Source organism: Nerophis ophidion, linkage group LG20 (assembly GCF_033978795.1).
Source record: "Nerophis ophidion isolate RoL-2023_Sa linkage group LG20, RoL_Noph_v1.0, whole genome shotgun sequence".
Classification (NCBI taxonomy): Eukaryota; Metazoa; Chordata; class Actinopteri; order Syngnathiformes; family Syngnathidae; genus Nerophis; species Nerophis ophidion.
This window is the reverse complement of record NC_084630.1, coordinates 34,378,723-34,396,596: the sequence shown is the minus strand read 5'-3', so window position 1 is coordinate 34,396,596 and position 17,874 is coordinate 34,378,723. Positions and strand designations below refer to the sequence as shown.

General features: G+C 41.5%; 1 protein-coding gene across 2 annotated transcripts in view; it reads left to right on the top strand.

Annotated features, from left to right (window-relative positions):
- The window catches only part of rnf150a (ring finger protein 150a), a 109,344-nt gene that overhangs the window by 65,449 nt on the left and 26,021 nt on the right, over window positions 1-17,874 (top strand). For both annotated transcript variants that reach the window (XM_061881069.1, XM_061881070.1), the window contains exon 3: window positions 2,768-3,431. In XM_061881069.1, the coding sequence (XP_061737053.1) occupies window positions 2,972-3,431 (460 nt within the window). In that variant the 5' untranslated portion in view covers window positions 2,768-2,971. The remainder of the gene's footprint in view (window positions 1-2,767; window positions 3,432-17,874) is intronic.

The window sequence follows — 17,874 nt, the reverse complement described above, 5'->3', positions numbered from 1 at the left end:
CGGGCATCTGGTCAGGATGCCACCCCAACGCCTCCTTAAGAGGTGTTTGGGGCACGTCCGACCGGTCGGAAACCACGGGAAAGACCCAGGACACGTTGGGTAGACTATGTCTCCCGGCTGGGCTGGGAACGCCTCGGGATCCCCCGGGAAGAGCTGGACGAAGTGGCTGGGGAGGGAAAGTCTGGCCTTCCCTGCTTAGGCTGCTGCCCCCGCGACCCAACCTCGGATAAGCGGAAGAAAATGGATGGATGGATGGAAAAAAATATCAAAATTGTCTCCGCATACTTTGACTTATCAGTATATGTTAACCCTAGTGTGGTGTTCGGGTCTGTGGGACCCGTTTTCATGATACAATTATTAATTTTTCAAACTGAGACTCACTGACTTTGGGATGCCGAAACTGGCAGAGAAATTTTCCTGGCAACGTTCATATTGTTATTACTCAGCCAGCATTTGTGGGTCTGATGGACACGTTGCATTTTGTGGCTTTTAATGCCTCACAATCAAACACTTTTATGTTAAAATACTGAAACAGATGTTTAGCTTATCCCAATAAACATCTGTTCAGTATTTTAACATAAAAGTGTTTGCCTGTGAGGCATAGAATAAATGTTTGAATATATTGTATTTAGCATTAAAAACATCAGGTTATTTTTAGTCAAATGTAATTATGCTGGTCTGATTATTTTTATCTTAAATTATGTTTAACCCTTGTGTAATGTTCATATTGTTGTTAACTCGGCCAGCGTGGGTCTGATGGACCCGTTGCATTTTGTGGCTTTTAATGCCTCACAATCAAACACTTTTATGTTAAAATACTGAACAGATGTTTATTGGGATAAGGTCAACATCTGTAACGGGTCCATCAGACCCACAACCGCTGGCTGAGTAACAACAATATGAACGTTACACAAGGGTTAAACATAATTCTAATTAAAAATAATCAGACCATACTTGCCAACCCTCCCGGACTTTCCAGGAGACTCCCGAAATTCAGCGCCTCTCCCTAAAACCTCCAGGGACGAATTTTCTCTCGAAATTCAGGTGGAGCTGGAGGCCACGCCCCCTCCAGCTCCATGGGGACCTGAGTGAGGACAGCCTGTTGTCACGTCCGCTTTTCCGCAATATAAACAGCATGTCTGCCCAATGACGTTAGAATTGTAGAATGATCTAGGGCGAGTTCTTGGTTTCTTATGTGGGTTTATTGTTAGGCAGTTTCATTAACGTCCTCCCAGCGCGGTAAAACAACACACCACAACAGCAGGCACGTTTTCGTCTACCGTAAAGCAATTAGTCTGCCGTAAACAGCAGTGTTGTGACACTCTTAAACAGGACAATACTGCCATCTACTGTACATGCATATGGTTAGAAAAATAACAATGAGTCGATGAGTGTTATGTGTGTGTATATGTGTAAATAAATGAACACTGAAATTCCAGTATTATATATGTATATATATATATATATATATATGTATATATATATATATATATATATACATATATATAGCTAGAATTCACTGAAAGTCCAAATGTATATATATATATATATATATATATATATATATATATACACACCGTATTTCCTTGAATTACCGCAGGGCATATAGTATGCGCTTGTCTTGAATTACTGCCGGGTCAAACTCGCTTCCCACAATAATTAGCGCATGCTTAGTATTACCGCCTGGTCAAACTCGTGACGTCACAAGTCTCACTTCCCCTGTCATTTTCAAAATGGAGGAGGCTTATTTCAATATCGGTAATTTGAAATCGCATAAAGGGAAGAAGATTAAGAGCTGTTCAGTAGGATTTAAGGTCCAAGCTTACATCGCACTCAAATTTTTACCGTATACCTTCTGTAATTGCCATAGTGAGAAGAGGTTTTAAAATAATTAGCGCATGCTTTCTTTTACCGCATGCCTTTGGTAAGCGCCGGAGTGAGAAGAGGTTTTAAATTAATTAACGCCCCGGTGGCAATTCAAGGAAATACAGTATATATAAAATACTTGACTTGACTCACTTTTATTCTTTGGCTTTTAACACTACGTGAGTTGTGTGGTCCTCTGTGTTTTTTATACACTTTGATTTTTATTTTACTGTTTTAATTGATTTTACCCTTTAAAATAGTTTTTAATCATATTTGTTTTTATATTGTTTTTATTTTTTGTTTTATTCAGTCATTGGTGGAACATAATATTGTTTTTAACATGGCTGTGCAGCACTTTGTTGTTTAAATGTGCTATATAAATAAAGTGGATTGGATTGGATTGTTCTCCCCGTGAATGCGTGGGTTCCCTCCGGGTACTCCGGCTTCCTCCCACTTCCAAAGACATGCACCTGGGGATAGGTTGATTGGCAACACTAAAATTGGCCCTAGTGTGTGAATGTGAGTGTGAATGTTGTCTGTCTATCTGTGTTGGCCCTGCGATGAGGTGGCGACTTGTCCAGGGTGTACCCCGCCTTCCGCCCGATTGTAGCTGAGATAGGCGCCAGCGCCCCCCGCGACCCCGAAAGGGAATAAGCGGTAGAAAATGGATGGATGGGATGGATTGGATTGGTGAATTCTAGCTGTAAATATACTCCTCCCCTCTTAACCACGCCCACCACCTCCCAAAATCGGAGGTCTCAAGGTTGGCAAGTATTAAATTTTGCTTAAAAAAAAAAAAGATATTTTAAAAGCTAAATTTAAGATATTCAAACATTTATTCGACAAACTTGTCAGTTTGTATCCTGCACGTAATGATAGAAACATGTGTTTTTATTTTTAGTACCGCGCAGCTTCTTGTCCTCGCCTTCTGAGCCTCTTTGGCCACGCCCAGATCACACGGCCAGCCAATCGTAGAGCAGCGTGCAACTGCGCGGAGGAACAGCAGTCCGGTGCTGATGAAATGTAGCGGAGTTCCGGCGCCGAGAGAGGGGTCTCCTACTCTCCCCTCGGACCCTCCATGCGGGCTTAAAGTTCCGTCTCCAGGATGGTGCCGTCCGTCACTCGACTCTGCCGCAGTGTGGCTTTCTCCACCTGGCTGGTGTCCTCCTTGTGCTCCGTGCACCTGTTGTGTCTGGACTTCACCGTGGCCGAGAAGGAGGAGTGGTACACGGCCTTCGTCAACATGACCTACCTGGACCCGGTCACCTCGCACGTCCGCACCGAGAGGACTGAGTGCGGCCGCTACGGCGAGCATTCGCCCAAGCGCGAAGCCAGGGGGCTGGTCGTGGTGCCCTCTCTCCCGCAAGAGCGACAGATGTGCGACCCGGCCGCTCGCTTCCCACCGGTGACTCGGACCGCCGCCTCCTGGGTAGCGCTGGTGGCGGCGGGGAACTGTACTTATCGAGAGAAAATCCGTAACGCGGCCGCCCTGAACGCCTCGGCTGTGGTGGTGTACAATGTGGGCTCCAGCGGCACCAACGACACCATCACCATGCCCCACTCAGGTAAGAACATTTAAAAAAAAAATGTATATATATATATTTTGCTGCCTTGCATTGTTTCCATAATTTTTTTTACCTCAAAAACTTGTATTTATAATCAAAATGTTACATGTTTTCAAATAAATGATAGTAATCAAAACAAGTACAGAACCAGTACAAAACAGCGTCAGGGGGTATGTGCTGTATATATGTGTATATAAATTTATATATATGTATATGTGTATGTATGTGTATACATATATATATATATATATATATATTCATATATATATGTGTATATTAATGTATATATGTATATGTATGTATGTGTATATATATATATTAGGGCTGGGCAACGATTAGAAATTTTAATCAAAGTTAATCGCACTATTTCTCCGATTAATCACGATTAACTGCATTGTATACGCAAAGCCCAATAATGAATTCAAAAGTAGTGTGTAGTGCACCTTTATTGGAATATTCTCCCACATGAACAAACGCGCCAAAACATTTGTTGTGCAAACAATTTAAATCAGTCCTTGTTAAACAGTAGCAGTTAAATAGCATATTTTATGAAAATCAACTCAAAAAATGTAAATACAAACATTTAAGCTTATTGCCACTGCCAGGGTGTTTAAGTTATACTGTTTGTTATGGAAAATAAATATAATCTACATACAAATCTCTGAGCCACAATCATAACATCTGAACAGGCAATTTCTGAGGTAACAGCAGAAACATTTTTTTATCAGGGATCTTATGTTTAAAAAACTTATATTATAGGTAGTGGGCTATTTTAGGGAATTTTTGATCAAATTATCCGTAGTAGCAATATTAATAATGTTGTGTTTATTCTGCGTAGTGCACTTAAAATAATTATGACCATATCTAGGAATTGATATGATGGGAATTTTCCGAATGTTTACTTGGTGCTTTGATAAACTGAACGCATATACATGGTACTATATTGTGATGTTATGAGCCAGGGAATAAAAGAACTACCCTACCCAGCATGCAATAGGAGTGACGAGCATGCGCGGTAGCCCGGTATAGGTTGTGTCGCCATGATGGCATCTTGTATGTTGTGATATGCACGCTCTGAAAGCAAACGTTAAGAACTCAGCCAACACTCCTCGTCTGCATTATTCATAAATAGACAGACAACACAAATACTCCGCTGCTTCACAGGCCGCTGGATGTAGCCGGCAAAGTATTCCCATGCTAGCTAGCCGGTCTAGCAAGCACGCGTCATTCAGTCCAAAACGGCCCGATCTATCCACATCCAGAATTGTCTGGCGGTCGTAAGTGATCCCGGAGTGACCACGCTGTAAGCCAGCCATGAAATTTGCAGAATTGTCCGGTATTTTTGCCAAATGTTCCATCTTTACCAAGAGCCCCTCGACGCCGAAGTACATCCGGGAGATGCCATCTTGTTAAGAAAAGGCGTTAACAAAATAAAAGCATGTAAACAACATACGCAAATGTGCGATAAAATAATTGTCGGCGTTAATAGATTGATGAGTTAACGCGTAATTAACGCATTAATTTGCCCACCCCTAATATATATATATTTTTTTTATATGTATATGTGTGTATATATATGTATATGTATATATATATATATGTAAATACACACACATATATATATATATATCTATATCTATATATATATATATATATACATATATATATATATATATATATATAGATATATATATATATATATATATAGATAGATAGATAGATAGATAGATAGATAGATAGATAGATAGATAGATAGATAGATATATATATATATAGATAGATATATATATATACATAGATATAGATATATATATGATGCCACCGGAACGCCTCCCTTTGGGAGGTGTTACGGGCACGTCCGACCATTAGGAGGCCACGGGGAAGACCCAGGACACGTTCGGAAGACTATGTCTCTCGGCTGGCCTGGGAACGCCTCGGGATCCCCCGGGAGGAGCTGGACGAAGTGGCTGGGGAGAGGGAAGTCTGGGCTTCCCTGCTTAGGCTGCTGCCCCCGCGACCCGACCTCGGCTAAGCGGAAGAAGATGGATGGATATATATATATATATACTAGTGTGCCGCGGCACAGTGGTTGAAAATACTGCTGTATTACACTTTTGTTAATCAACGTTTTTATTATGTGTGTATGTATGTGTTTATACATTATGTGTATAGATATATAATATATATGTTCATGTTTATATGTACATGAATGTGTGTATATCTATGTATTAGTGTTGTCCAGATACCAGTATTTTGGTACCGGCTGGCGTACCACTAATGGTGCACCTACCACAGTTTGAGAAACACTGGTCTATCCAATGCTGGTGTTGTTAAAACAGAGCAGAAAGAGGGTGGAAAGTCCCTTTTGCAGGCAGTGTAGAAAGCACTAATGTAAAGTGATTCCCTTGCTTTCAGCACCAAACTCATTATGATTTAAACTTTAAAGAAATATGCGACTGAAATAAAAATGGCAAAAGGCTTTCAAAGACACAGTGTTCACAGTAACAGATAAATCAACATGAAAGGAGTACTTCCAGCTTTCATCAATGCCAGTCAATCACTTTAATGTTCAGTCCTTTATTTCTTTTCTGAACGACCCTTTTGTTGACTTGTAGTGTTGTCAGAATACCAGAATTTCAGTAGTCAATACCGATACCTATGAGTTTCCAGGATTCTCCATCCTTATTCGATACCAGGATAAAAAATTTTTTAAAAACTGAATTCCCTCCATCCATATTCTACCTCTTGTCCCTTTCGGAGTCGTGGGCGGAAGCCGGTGTACACCCTGGACAAGTCGCCACCTCATCGCAGGGCTAACACAGAGAGACAGCCAACATTCACGATCACATTCGCACACTTGGGTCGATTTAGTATTGCCAATCAACCTATCCCCTCGTCGGCATCCTTCCGTCTCGGGAGACGATGGGGTAGATCCAAAAAGGGGGTGCTCCAGTGGATCTACATCAGGGCTGGGAAATTATTTTACTCGTGGGGCCGGATTTAGATAAAAAAGTGTGTCTGGAGGCCAGTGTATCTATTTTTAGGAACACTAATAAAAAAAACCTCCTAATGATGATTGAAAGCTAAAATCATTATGACAGACCGCGGCCCCCGGCCTTAATTTGCCCAGGTCTGATCTACATGGCCTGGCTATGGAACTATGGATGGCAAGGTGTTGTCCAGACAGCAAGCCCCCCCCCTCCTCACCGCATGGCTGGGGGATCCAAAGGAGCGACAAGTGTCGATACAGCTTGGCAGTTGACGCCACAGCAGTTGCCGGAATGACGTTAGGATGTCAAGCCGCCTTCGGGACTCCGGCTCCTGATTTTCTGTCTGGGTTTACTCCCTTAGCCTTACCCTCGAGTGGGTAGACCGCAAGGCAGCGGTGGTTTTGAGATTGGAGATTTCCTTCTCCTAGATGGGCTGTCTTACCAGGTTTACGAGCCTGTTCTGCCCGAATGCGGCTGGTAGCACGGGGGCTACATCTCTCTATTCAGCATCACCGTGCCTCAACATCGTTTTGCATGGAATTTAAATTGCTGTATCAGCTGCCAAGAGGCAACTGCACTTTCAAAAAAGAACAGTGGTTTTCTTTAACCTAATAAAACAAAACTCTACTTGTACACATGGTCATAAATACCAACACTAGTCAACTATTTCACAAAGGAAGAGCACTTGGCTTGGGTGGCTGGCTGTCCCCTGCTTTTCCCGTGCCTTGTCCTCTGCCAGATGCATCTGTCCATGGCCTACTGCTGGCCCTGGCGGGCTGCAGAGTGGACCCAGCTCCAGGGTTCCTGTCACTGGCTGCATGGGGCCGGTGGTCCCTTGTTCCCTGGGCAACATACCTGGTGTTTTGGGTTGGGCTTTTCGGGTGGCTGGACCTGTACTTTAGCTCCACACACACTGGAAGACAAATATATTGTACATACAAATGCACATACATACTCACATTCACACAATTATGCATCCATATTTATATACACATACGTATATTCATTCATTAATACATACATACGCACACACAAATGTACTCACGCACATACATAGGTACTTACGCTCCCACATACATACACAAATACAGTACATCCATACACACACACACACATACACGGTACATACATACACACGCACATTCAGTGTACAAACATACATATACACATACTGTACATATACATTCAGTGTACAAACATACATATACACATACTGTACATATAGAAGCACATATGCATCCATACACTCATGCATGTTATCCCGTTTCATCAAACATATTAACGTTGTTCCCCTAGGGCAGGGGTAGGGAACCTATGGCTTGCTAGCCAGATGTGGCTCTTTTGATGACTGCATCTGGCTCTCGGATAAATCTTGAGCTGACACTACTTAACACAATAAGTAATGAATAATTCCACTTGTAATCACGGTGTTAAAAATAACGTTAAGAATATAAAAATGCTCATGCATTTGAATCCATCCATCCTTTTTCTACCGCACCTGTTCAATAAGTTGCCTTAAGGGTAAGAAATAATTGATTTATTATTGGTTAGTGTAGGGTTAGCCCTCTTGGGGGTTCTTCAACAAGGTCCAGGTGGGCCATTAACACACCTGTCGCTGATTTCGAGGCCGGTCCTGGCAACACCCCGCTTCGCTGCAGACCCGCAGGCCACGCCCCCTCCTAAGTTAGCTACAGAATAACAACGTTATTACAAAGAATAAGAGACCTATTATACTCTAGAAATGTTGGTCTTAATTAAAAATGCACACTTTTAGGTGTGTTCAGTGTTAAAAATATATTATATGGCTCTTACGTAAATAGATTTTAAAATATTTGGCTTCTTGGCTCTCTCAGCCAAAAAAGTTCCCGACCCCTGCCCTAGGGGAAACTGGCTAACACACGGCTCACTGACAAAACGTAACTTATTTTTACTATAACAATCTACAAGGTTAATACAGTTTACGTCTCTTTCTTCCCCTCTATTTATCAGCTTTCTTTTGTATTTAAAGTTATCGTTACATATACTCTATTTTCCGGACCATAGGGCGCACCAGATTATAAGGCGCACTGCCAATGAATGGTCTATTTTTGATCTTTTTTCATGTATTAGGTGCACAGGATTGTAGGGCACATTAAAGGAGTCATATTTTTTTTTTCTAAATGGAAAACACTTCCTTGTGGCCTGACCTTGTTCTCAGTCTTCATTGAAGACTTTGGGGAGGATGTTGGACATCTGCTTTACCTCCATGCTGATAACTCCCCGTTATTCTGTAAACTCAAAGCCACAGACGATCCTGAGGCTAAGGCCCCGTTTACACTAAGGTGTAAGGTTATCCAGGGTAAATCCCACCCAACCTTATCCTTGTCCACACACACACAATGGTCGTTTAAGACCCCCGCAAGCCTCCGTCCGCCGGCACAACACGATCTAGTCTGCATGCGCGAAAAATGCACACGTCCTAGTCATGTCCAGTGTGCAAGTTCTTAAATGTAACTTATCTGAACAATAACCAGAGTAGTGGTATTTCAATTAACTGGAATCCAGTGTTCTGTGGGGGCCTACTGTAGTGAATCACATATGAGACATCAGCGATGAATCAAATCTTTATTAGACATGTAAACAACGTGATAAAGAACATTTTATATCAATCAAACTTGGGATCTAGACATCTGGTCAGTACACTCCTCACTCTTTTGCCTTCCCCTTCATTGTCCATTTGTTTTTGGTGACTATATATTCTGGACCTAGACGTTGAGTCTGCGACATACATGGCAGACAATAGGTTGATTGTAGGGGTGTGACGGTACGTGTATTTGTATTGAACCGTTTCGGTTTGGTACGGGGGTGTACCGAACGAGTTTCTAAGCTAAAGTCTTAACCAGCTACTTTACTTCTTCTGCCTCTGTCTCAGCTCCCAGTATTGTCCCACCCACACAACCATCTGATTGGTTACATATATTGTGGTAACAGCCAATCAGCAGTGCGTATTCAGAGCGCATTTAGTAAATGCTACAGCGTCGAGCCCATAGGTGTTTAGCAGGTGAGCATAAATGATCATAAACACCTCCCAGTCAACTACTACTAACATCACTATGAGCCCGTTTCCCTTCTAGAAACTTAAACAGCAGCTCAGCACGCTCGCAATTCTGGCTTGAGGTGAAGGTTAATTAGCTTTTAGCGTTACGTTAGCTCATTTTGCTGTGTGTGCGTGTTTTAGGGACAGAAAAGCTTTGAATGGCAGGGTCCCTGCTATCACATGTTGATAAAAATGTAACATTTACATAATAAAAACCAACTACAGGATTCCCAAATGCTGTGATAAATTAAACACGGTGAGTTGACTTGAAACTGTTTAATGTTGCACTTTTTATATGAAGAAGAAAAGTTTTGTCATTTTATTTAAGCCGAGCAACTGTTTGAGGCAGTTAAATGTTGATTAACGTGGGCAGAATTATTATAGTGTTCCCATTGTTTACAAATTTGGTAAATAAATAACCCCAAAATGTATATTTTGTTGTTTTCTTACTGTACCTAAACTGAACTGAACCGAACCGTGACATCTAAACCGAGGTACGTACCGAATCGAAATTTTTGTGTACTGTTACACCCCTAGTTGATTGGCAACACTAAATGGTCCCTAGTGTGTGAATTTGAGTGTGAATTTTGTCTGTCGATCTTTGTTGGCCCTACGATGAGGTGGCGACTTGTCCAAGCTGAGATAGGCTCCAAGGGACAAGCGGTAGAAAATGAATGGATGGATGGATTCAGGCTTTGAATACCTTTTTGATTGCTGGGAATCTTCTGTGATTCTTCAGTGTGTTTGGGTTGGATAGCTGTATCCAACGAATCTTGGCACAGCTGAAGAGTCCCAAGTCGTTATTCAGACCCTCCATGAATTCTAAGAGGTGGGAAAAGGCAGAGGGGTGATGTCAGTTTTGGCAGAGAGACAATAAAGGCAATAACCGAGGGCAGGAATGGCTCACCATGTTTGGGACGCGTACATGAAGCTGCCAAATAAAGAGCGCAAGACTTCTTGGTCCTGAGCCAATACAGCTGGGCTATAAAGGTCCAAAGTTCTCAGTTTAACCCTTTCCTTCGGAGACATTCAGATGTTTCATTTAATGCCAATCACACCGATCTCTTCTGGATGACTCTGTATTTATTTTTGGTCCACCGGCTGAAAGGCGGCCAGAAGCTAATTGTGTGTCTCCATACACGCTTAGCTTTTTCACTACTAGCACCGGTGCAAGTAGCACAGAAATATTTTCGTAGCACAGAAAAAATGTAGTAGCAATATGAAAAGTCTTAAAATACTGGAGACACCAAGTACAGGATCTTATCTAGTCAATACTACTGCGATTACATTGATATTTTTGAGCATCACAAAATCTTTTTTCAAAATGTATATTATGTTTATAAAATCAGTAAGTATGACAATTCTTAAAATCTGCATATTAGCTGCATATAAGACTTTGAATATGACCAATGTATGATCCTGTAACTACTTGGTATCGAATCGACACACACATTAGTGGTATCATCCAAAACTAATGTAAAGTGTCAAACAACCGAAGAATAAGTGATTATTACATTTTAACAGAAGTGTAGATGGAACATGTTAAAAGAGAAAGTAAGCAGATATTAACAGTAAATGAACAAGTTGATTGTGGAGGGGGGGTGTGGCCTGTGGGCCTGCCTCAGAGACAGCGACAGGTGAGTAGATGGCCCAGGTGGGCCTAGTTATCTAATCACCTGTCGCCTTTATTAGCAGCAGCCGGGACGAGACACGGGGGTTGGAGTTGGGAGCTGGAGAGAGAGCAAAAGCGACATGCCTAAAAGAGACGGCTGAAAATAATTTCCAGACCGCATTCAAACTGTCTACCGGGCTCACGGAGGATCTTTCGGACTTCACGGCAAAGAGAAATAATAATAATAATTTTGACAAATAATATAATGATAAATGACACAGTATGTTGCTGCATATGTAGCAGACTAATTAGGAGCTGTTGTTTGCTTACTAAATAATACAAGAAAAGTTGTCTTTTGGCTTCACGGTGGCAGAGGGGTTAGTGCATCTGCCTCACAATACGAAGGTCCTGCAGTCCTGGGTTCAATTCCAGGCTCGGGAACTTTCTGTGTGGAGTTTGCATGTTCTCACCATGAATGTGTGGGTTCCCTCCGGGTACTCCGGCTTCCTCCCACTTCCAAAGACATGCACCTGGGGATAGGTTGATTGGCAACACTAAATGGTTCCTAGTGTGTGAATGTTGTCTGTCTATCTGTGTTGGCCCTGCGATGAGCTGGCGATTTGTCCAGGGTGTACCCCGCCTTCCGCCCGATTGCAGCTGAGATAGGCGCCAGCGCCCCCCGCGACCCCAAAAAGGGATTAAGCGGTAGAAAATGGATGGATGGAAGTTGTCTTTTATGTTCACTATTTTATTTACAGACAAAATTGCAATAATAAACATTGGTTTAATGTACCCTAAGATTTTTTGTTAAAATAAAGCCAATAATGACATTTTTTGTGGTCCCCTTTATTTAGGAAAGTATCAAAGTATCAAAATACATTTTGGTTTCGGGACAACCCTGGTTCCCACACACTCAGGTACATGCTTGTTGTCTGAGATGTTTGTGGCGGAGGGTTGAAATGAAGCCGTTAAAAATTTGCCGCCGTAAGACCGCGATGACTTAATGCAGCTTTCAGAGGGAATATGATGTAACTGCTCTCTCGACACACCGCTCGTTCTTCCCTCACTGTGGCAAGGACCACTCCGACCCCCCATGTGTCGGTCGCTCAGCGGTCTTTGTTTCAATATTCTGAACCGAAAAGGGCTATAAATAGTATCATTTGAAGTGCCTGATGGGAGTTTTCCCCATGATGTCAACTCACTGTTTTCCACCTGGATGTCCTTAGATCCAAGAGCTTTAGTGCACATGAAAAGAAGCAGCAGATGGCTGCTCTAACACTTCAGATTAAAGTGGAGACGGCTCACTAAAGCTCCCTTGACAACACAGGTTCTGACATTTCTCAAGTAGTTTATAACACACATGTAAAACTCAAGGATCGGGGGCCAAATATCAATTGACGTGGCCCGCAAAAGTCCAGTACATTATCTTATTTTTTTACTAAATCTTTTCCTTCTTTCTGTTTTGACTGAAAAATACTTGTACTGCATGCAATTGCGTATGCCGTGTTTTCCGGACTAGAAGGCGCACTTAAAATCCATTTTTTAACTCAAGATACGACAGTGGGGCAAAAAAGTGTTTAGTCAGCCAGCGATTGTGCAAGTTCTCCCACTTAAAATGATGACAGAGGTCTGTAAGTTTCATCATAGGTACACTTCAACTGTGAGAGACAGAATGTGGGGGAAAAAATCCAGGAATTCACATTGTAGGAATTTTAAAGAATTTATTTGTAAATTATGGTCGAAAATAAGTATTTGGTCAACCATTCAAAGCTCTCACTGATGGAAGGAGGTTTTGGCTCAAAATCTCACGATACATGGCCCCATTTATTCTTTCCTTAACACGGATCCATCGTCCTGTCCCCTTAGCAGAAAAACAGCCCCAAAGCATGATGTTTCCACCCCCATGCTTCACAGTAGGTGCGGTGTTCTTGGGATGCAACTCAGTATTCTTCTTCCTCCAAACACGAAGAGTTGAGTTTATACCAAAATGGATACATGGATGATACAGCCAAGGATTGGGAGGATGTCATGTGGTCAGATGAAACCAAAATAGAACTGGATCTAACATAATAGTGTGAGAGTCCAGTCCATAGTGGATCTAACATAATAGGAGAGTCAAGTCCATAGTGGATTTAACATAATAGTGTGAGAGTCCAGTCTGTAGTGGATCTAACATAATAGTGTGAGAGTCCAATCCATAGTGGATCTAACATAATAGTGAGAGTCCAGTCCATAGTGGATCTAACATAATAGTGAGAGTCCAGTCCATAGTGGATCTAACATATTAGTGTTAGAGTCCTGTCCATAGTGGATCTAACATAATAGTGAGAGTCCAGTCCATAGTGGATCTAACATATTAGTGTTAGAGTCCTGTCCAAAGTGGATCTAACATAATAGTGTGAGAGTCCAGTCCATAGTGGATCTAACATATTAGTGTTAGAGTTCTGTCCAAAGTGGATCTAACATATTAGTGTGAGAGTCCAGTCCATAGTGGATCTAACATAATAGTGTGAGAGTCCAGTCCTTAATGGATCTGACCTATTAGTGTGAGAGTCCAGTCCATAGTGGATCTAACATATTAGTGTTAGAGTCCTGTCCAAAGTGGATCTAACATAATAGTGTGAGAGTCCAGTCCATAGTGGATCTAACATAATAGTGAGAGTCCAGTCCATAGTGGATCTAACATAATAGTGAGAGTCCAGTCCATAGTGGATCCAACATATTAGTGTGAGAGTCCAGTCCATAGTGGATCTAACATATTAGTGTGAGAGTCCTGTCCAAAGTGGATCTAACATAATAGTGTGAGAGTCCAGTCCATAGTGGATCTACCATAATATTGTGACAGTCCAGTCCATAGTGGATCTAACATATTAATGTGAGAGTCCAGTCCATAGTGGATCTAACATAATAGTGTGAGAGTCCAGTCCATAGTGGATCTAACATATTAGTGTGAGAGTCCAGTCCATAGTGGATCTAACATATTAGTGTGAGAGTCCAGTCCATAGTGGATCTAACATATTAATGTGAGAGTCCTGTCCAAAGTGGATCTAACATAATAGTGCGAGAGTCCAGTCCATAGTGGATCTAACATAATAGTGTGAGAGTCCAGTCCATAGTGGATCCAACATAATAGGAGAGTCCAGTCCATAGTGGATTTAACATAATAGTGTGGGAGTCCAGTCTGTAGTGGATCTAACATAATAGTGAGAGTCCAGTCCATAGTGGATCTAACATAATAGTGAGAGTCCAGTCCATAGTGGATCTAACATATTAGTGTTAGAGTCCTGTCCAAAGTGGATCTAACATAATAGTGAGAGAGTCCAGTCCATAGTGGATCTAACATAATATTGTGACAGTCCAGTCTATAGTGGATCTAACATATTAGTGTGAGAGTCCAGTCCATAGTGGATCTAACATAATAGTGAGAGAGTCCAGTCCATAGTGGATCTAACATAATAGTGTGAGAATCCAGTCCATAGTGGATCTAACATAATAGTGTGAGAGTCCAGTCCATAGTGGATCCAACATAATAGGAGAGTCCAGTCCATAGTGGATTTAACATAATAGTGTGGGAGTCCAGTCTGTATGGGATCTAACATAATAGTGAGAGTCCAGTCCATAGTGGATCAAACATATTAGTGTTAGAATCCTGTCCAAAGTGGATCTAACATAATATTGTGACAGTCCAGTCCATAGTGGATCTAACATAATAGTGTGAGAGTCCAGTCCATAATGGATCTAACATATTAGTGTGAGAGTCCAGTCCATAGTGGATCTAACATATTAGTGTTAGAGTCCTGTCCAAAGTATATCTAACATAATAGTGTGACAGTCCAGTCTATAGTGGATCTAACATATTAGTGTGAGAGTCCAGTCCATAATGGATCTAACATAATAGTGTGACAGTCCAGTCCATAGTGGATCTAACATATTAGTATGAGAGTCCAGTCCATAGTGGATCTAACATATTAGTGTTAGAGTCCTGTCCAAAGTGGATCTAACATAATATTGTGACAGTCCAGTCTATAGTGGATCTAACATATTAGTGTGAGAGTCCAGTCCATAGTGGATCTAACATAATAGTGTGAGAGTCCAGTCCATAGTGGATCTAACATAATAGTGTGAGAGTCCAGTCCATAGTGGATCTAACATAATAGTGTGAGAGTCCAGTCCATAGTGGATCTAACATAATAGTGTGAGAGTCCAGTCCATAGTGGATCCAACATATTAGTGTGAGAGTCCAGTCCATAGTGGATCCAACATAATAGGAGAGTCCAGTCCATAGTAGATCTAACATATTAGTGTTAGAGTCCTGTCCAAAGTGGATCTAACATAATATTGTGACAGTCCAGTCAATAGTGGATCTAACATATTAGTGTGAGAGTCCAGACCATAGTGGATCTAACATAATAGTGTGAGAGTCCAGTCCATAGTGGATCTAACATATTAGTGTGAGAGTCCAGTCCATAGTGGATCTAACATATTAGTGTTAGAGTCCTGTTCAAAGTGGATCTAACATAATAGTGTGAGAGTCCAGTCCATAGTGGATCTAACATATTAGTGTGAGAGTCCAGTCCATAGTGGCTCTAACATAATAGTGTGAGAGTCCAGTCCATAGTGGATCTAACATATTAGTGTGAGAGTCCAGTCCATAGTGGCTCTAACATAATAGTGTGAGAGTCCAGTCCATAGTGGATCTAACATATTAGTGTGAGAGTCCAGTCCATAGTGGATCCAACATAATAGGAGAGTCCAGTCCATAGTGGATCTAACATATTAGTGTTCGAGTCCTGTCCAAAGTGGGTCTAACATAATATTGTGACAGTCCAGTCTATAGTGGATCTAACATATTAGTGTGAGAGTCCAGACCATAGTGGATCCAACATAATAGTGTGAGAGTCCAGTCCATAGTGGATCTAACATATTAGTGTGAGAGTCCAGTCCATAGTGGATCCAACATAATAGGACAGTCCAGTCCATAGTGGATCTAACATATTAGTGTTCGAGTCCTGTCCAAAGTGGATCTAACATAATATTGTGAGAGTCCAGTCTGTAGTGGATCTATCATATTAGTGTGAGAGTCCAGTCCATAGTGGATCTAACATATTAGTGTTAGAGTCCAGTCCATAGTGGATCCAACATAATAGGACAGTCCAGTCCATAGTGGATCTAACATATTAGTGTGAGAGTCCAGTCCATAGTGGATCCAACATAAAAGGACAGTCCAGTCCATAGTGGATCTAACATATTAGTGTTCGAGTCCTGTCCAAAGTGGATCTAACATAATATTGTGACAGTCCAGTCTATAGTGGATCTAATATATTAGTGTGAGAGTCCAGACCATAGTGGATCTAACATAATAGTGTGAGAGTCCAGTCCATAGTGGATCTAACATATTAGTGTGAGAGTCCAGTCCATAGTGGATCTAACATATTAGTGTTAGAGTCCTGTCCAAAGTGGATCTAACATAATATTGTGACAGTCCAGTCTATAGTGGATCTAACATAATAGTGTGAGAGTCCAGTCCATAGTGGATCTAACATATTAGTGTGAGAGTCCAGTCCATAGTGGCTCTAACATAATAGTGTGAGAGTCCAGTCCATAGTGGATCTAACTTAATAGTGTGAGAGTCCAGTCCATAGTGGATCCAACATAATAGGAGAGTCCATTCCATAGTGGATCTAACATATTAGTGTTCGAGTCTGTCCAAAGTGGATCTAACATAATATTGTGAGAGTCCAGTCTATAGTGGATCTAAAATATTAGTGTGAGAGTCCAGTCCATAGTGGATCTAACATAATATTGTGACAGTCCAGTCTATAGTGGATCTAAAATATTAGTGTGAGAGTCCAGTCCATAGTGGATCTAACATAATAGTGTGAGAGTCCAGTCCACAGTGGATCTAACATATTAGTGTGAGAGTCCAGTCCATAGTGGATCTAACATATTAGTGTGAGAGTCCAGTCCATAGTGGATCTAACATATTAGTGTGAGAGTCCTATCCAAAGTGGATCTAACATAATAGTGTGAGAGTCCAGTCCATAGTGGATCCAACCTAATAGTGCGAGAGTCCAGTCCATAGTGGATCTAACATAATAGTGTGAGAGTCCAGTCCGTAGTAGATCTAAAATAATAGTGTGAGAATCCAGTCCATAGCGGATCTAACATAATAGTGTGAGAGTCCAGTCCATAGCGGATCTAACATTATAGTGTGAGAGTCCAGTCCATAGCGGATCTAACATAATAGTGAGAGTCCAGTCCATAGTGGACCTAACATAATAGTGTGAGAGTCCAGTCCATAGTGGATCTAGCATAATAGTGTGAGAGTCCAGTCCATATTGGATTTAACATAATAGTGTGAGAGTCCAGTCCATAGTGGATCCAACATAATAGGAGAGTCCAGTCCATAGTGGATTTAACATAATAGTGTGAGAGTCCAGTCTATAGTGGATCTAACATAATAGTGTGAGAGTTCGGTCCATAGTGGATCTAACATAATAGTGTGAGAATCCAGTCCATATTGGATCTAACATAATAGTGAGAGTCCAGTCCATAGCGGATCTAGCATAATAGTGTGGGAGTCCAGTCCAGCAAAGACAGACGACAGCAAAGACTTACAGCGTGTGGAGCAGCAGACGGCGTCCACAAAGTACATCCGTACATGACATGATAAATCAACAACAAAATAGGAAACCCTACACACAGGAAAACAGCAAAAAACTCCAAATAAGTCACGGCGTGTCATGACAGGTGGTGACATTACAC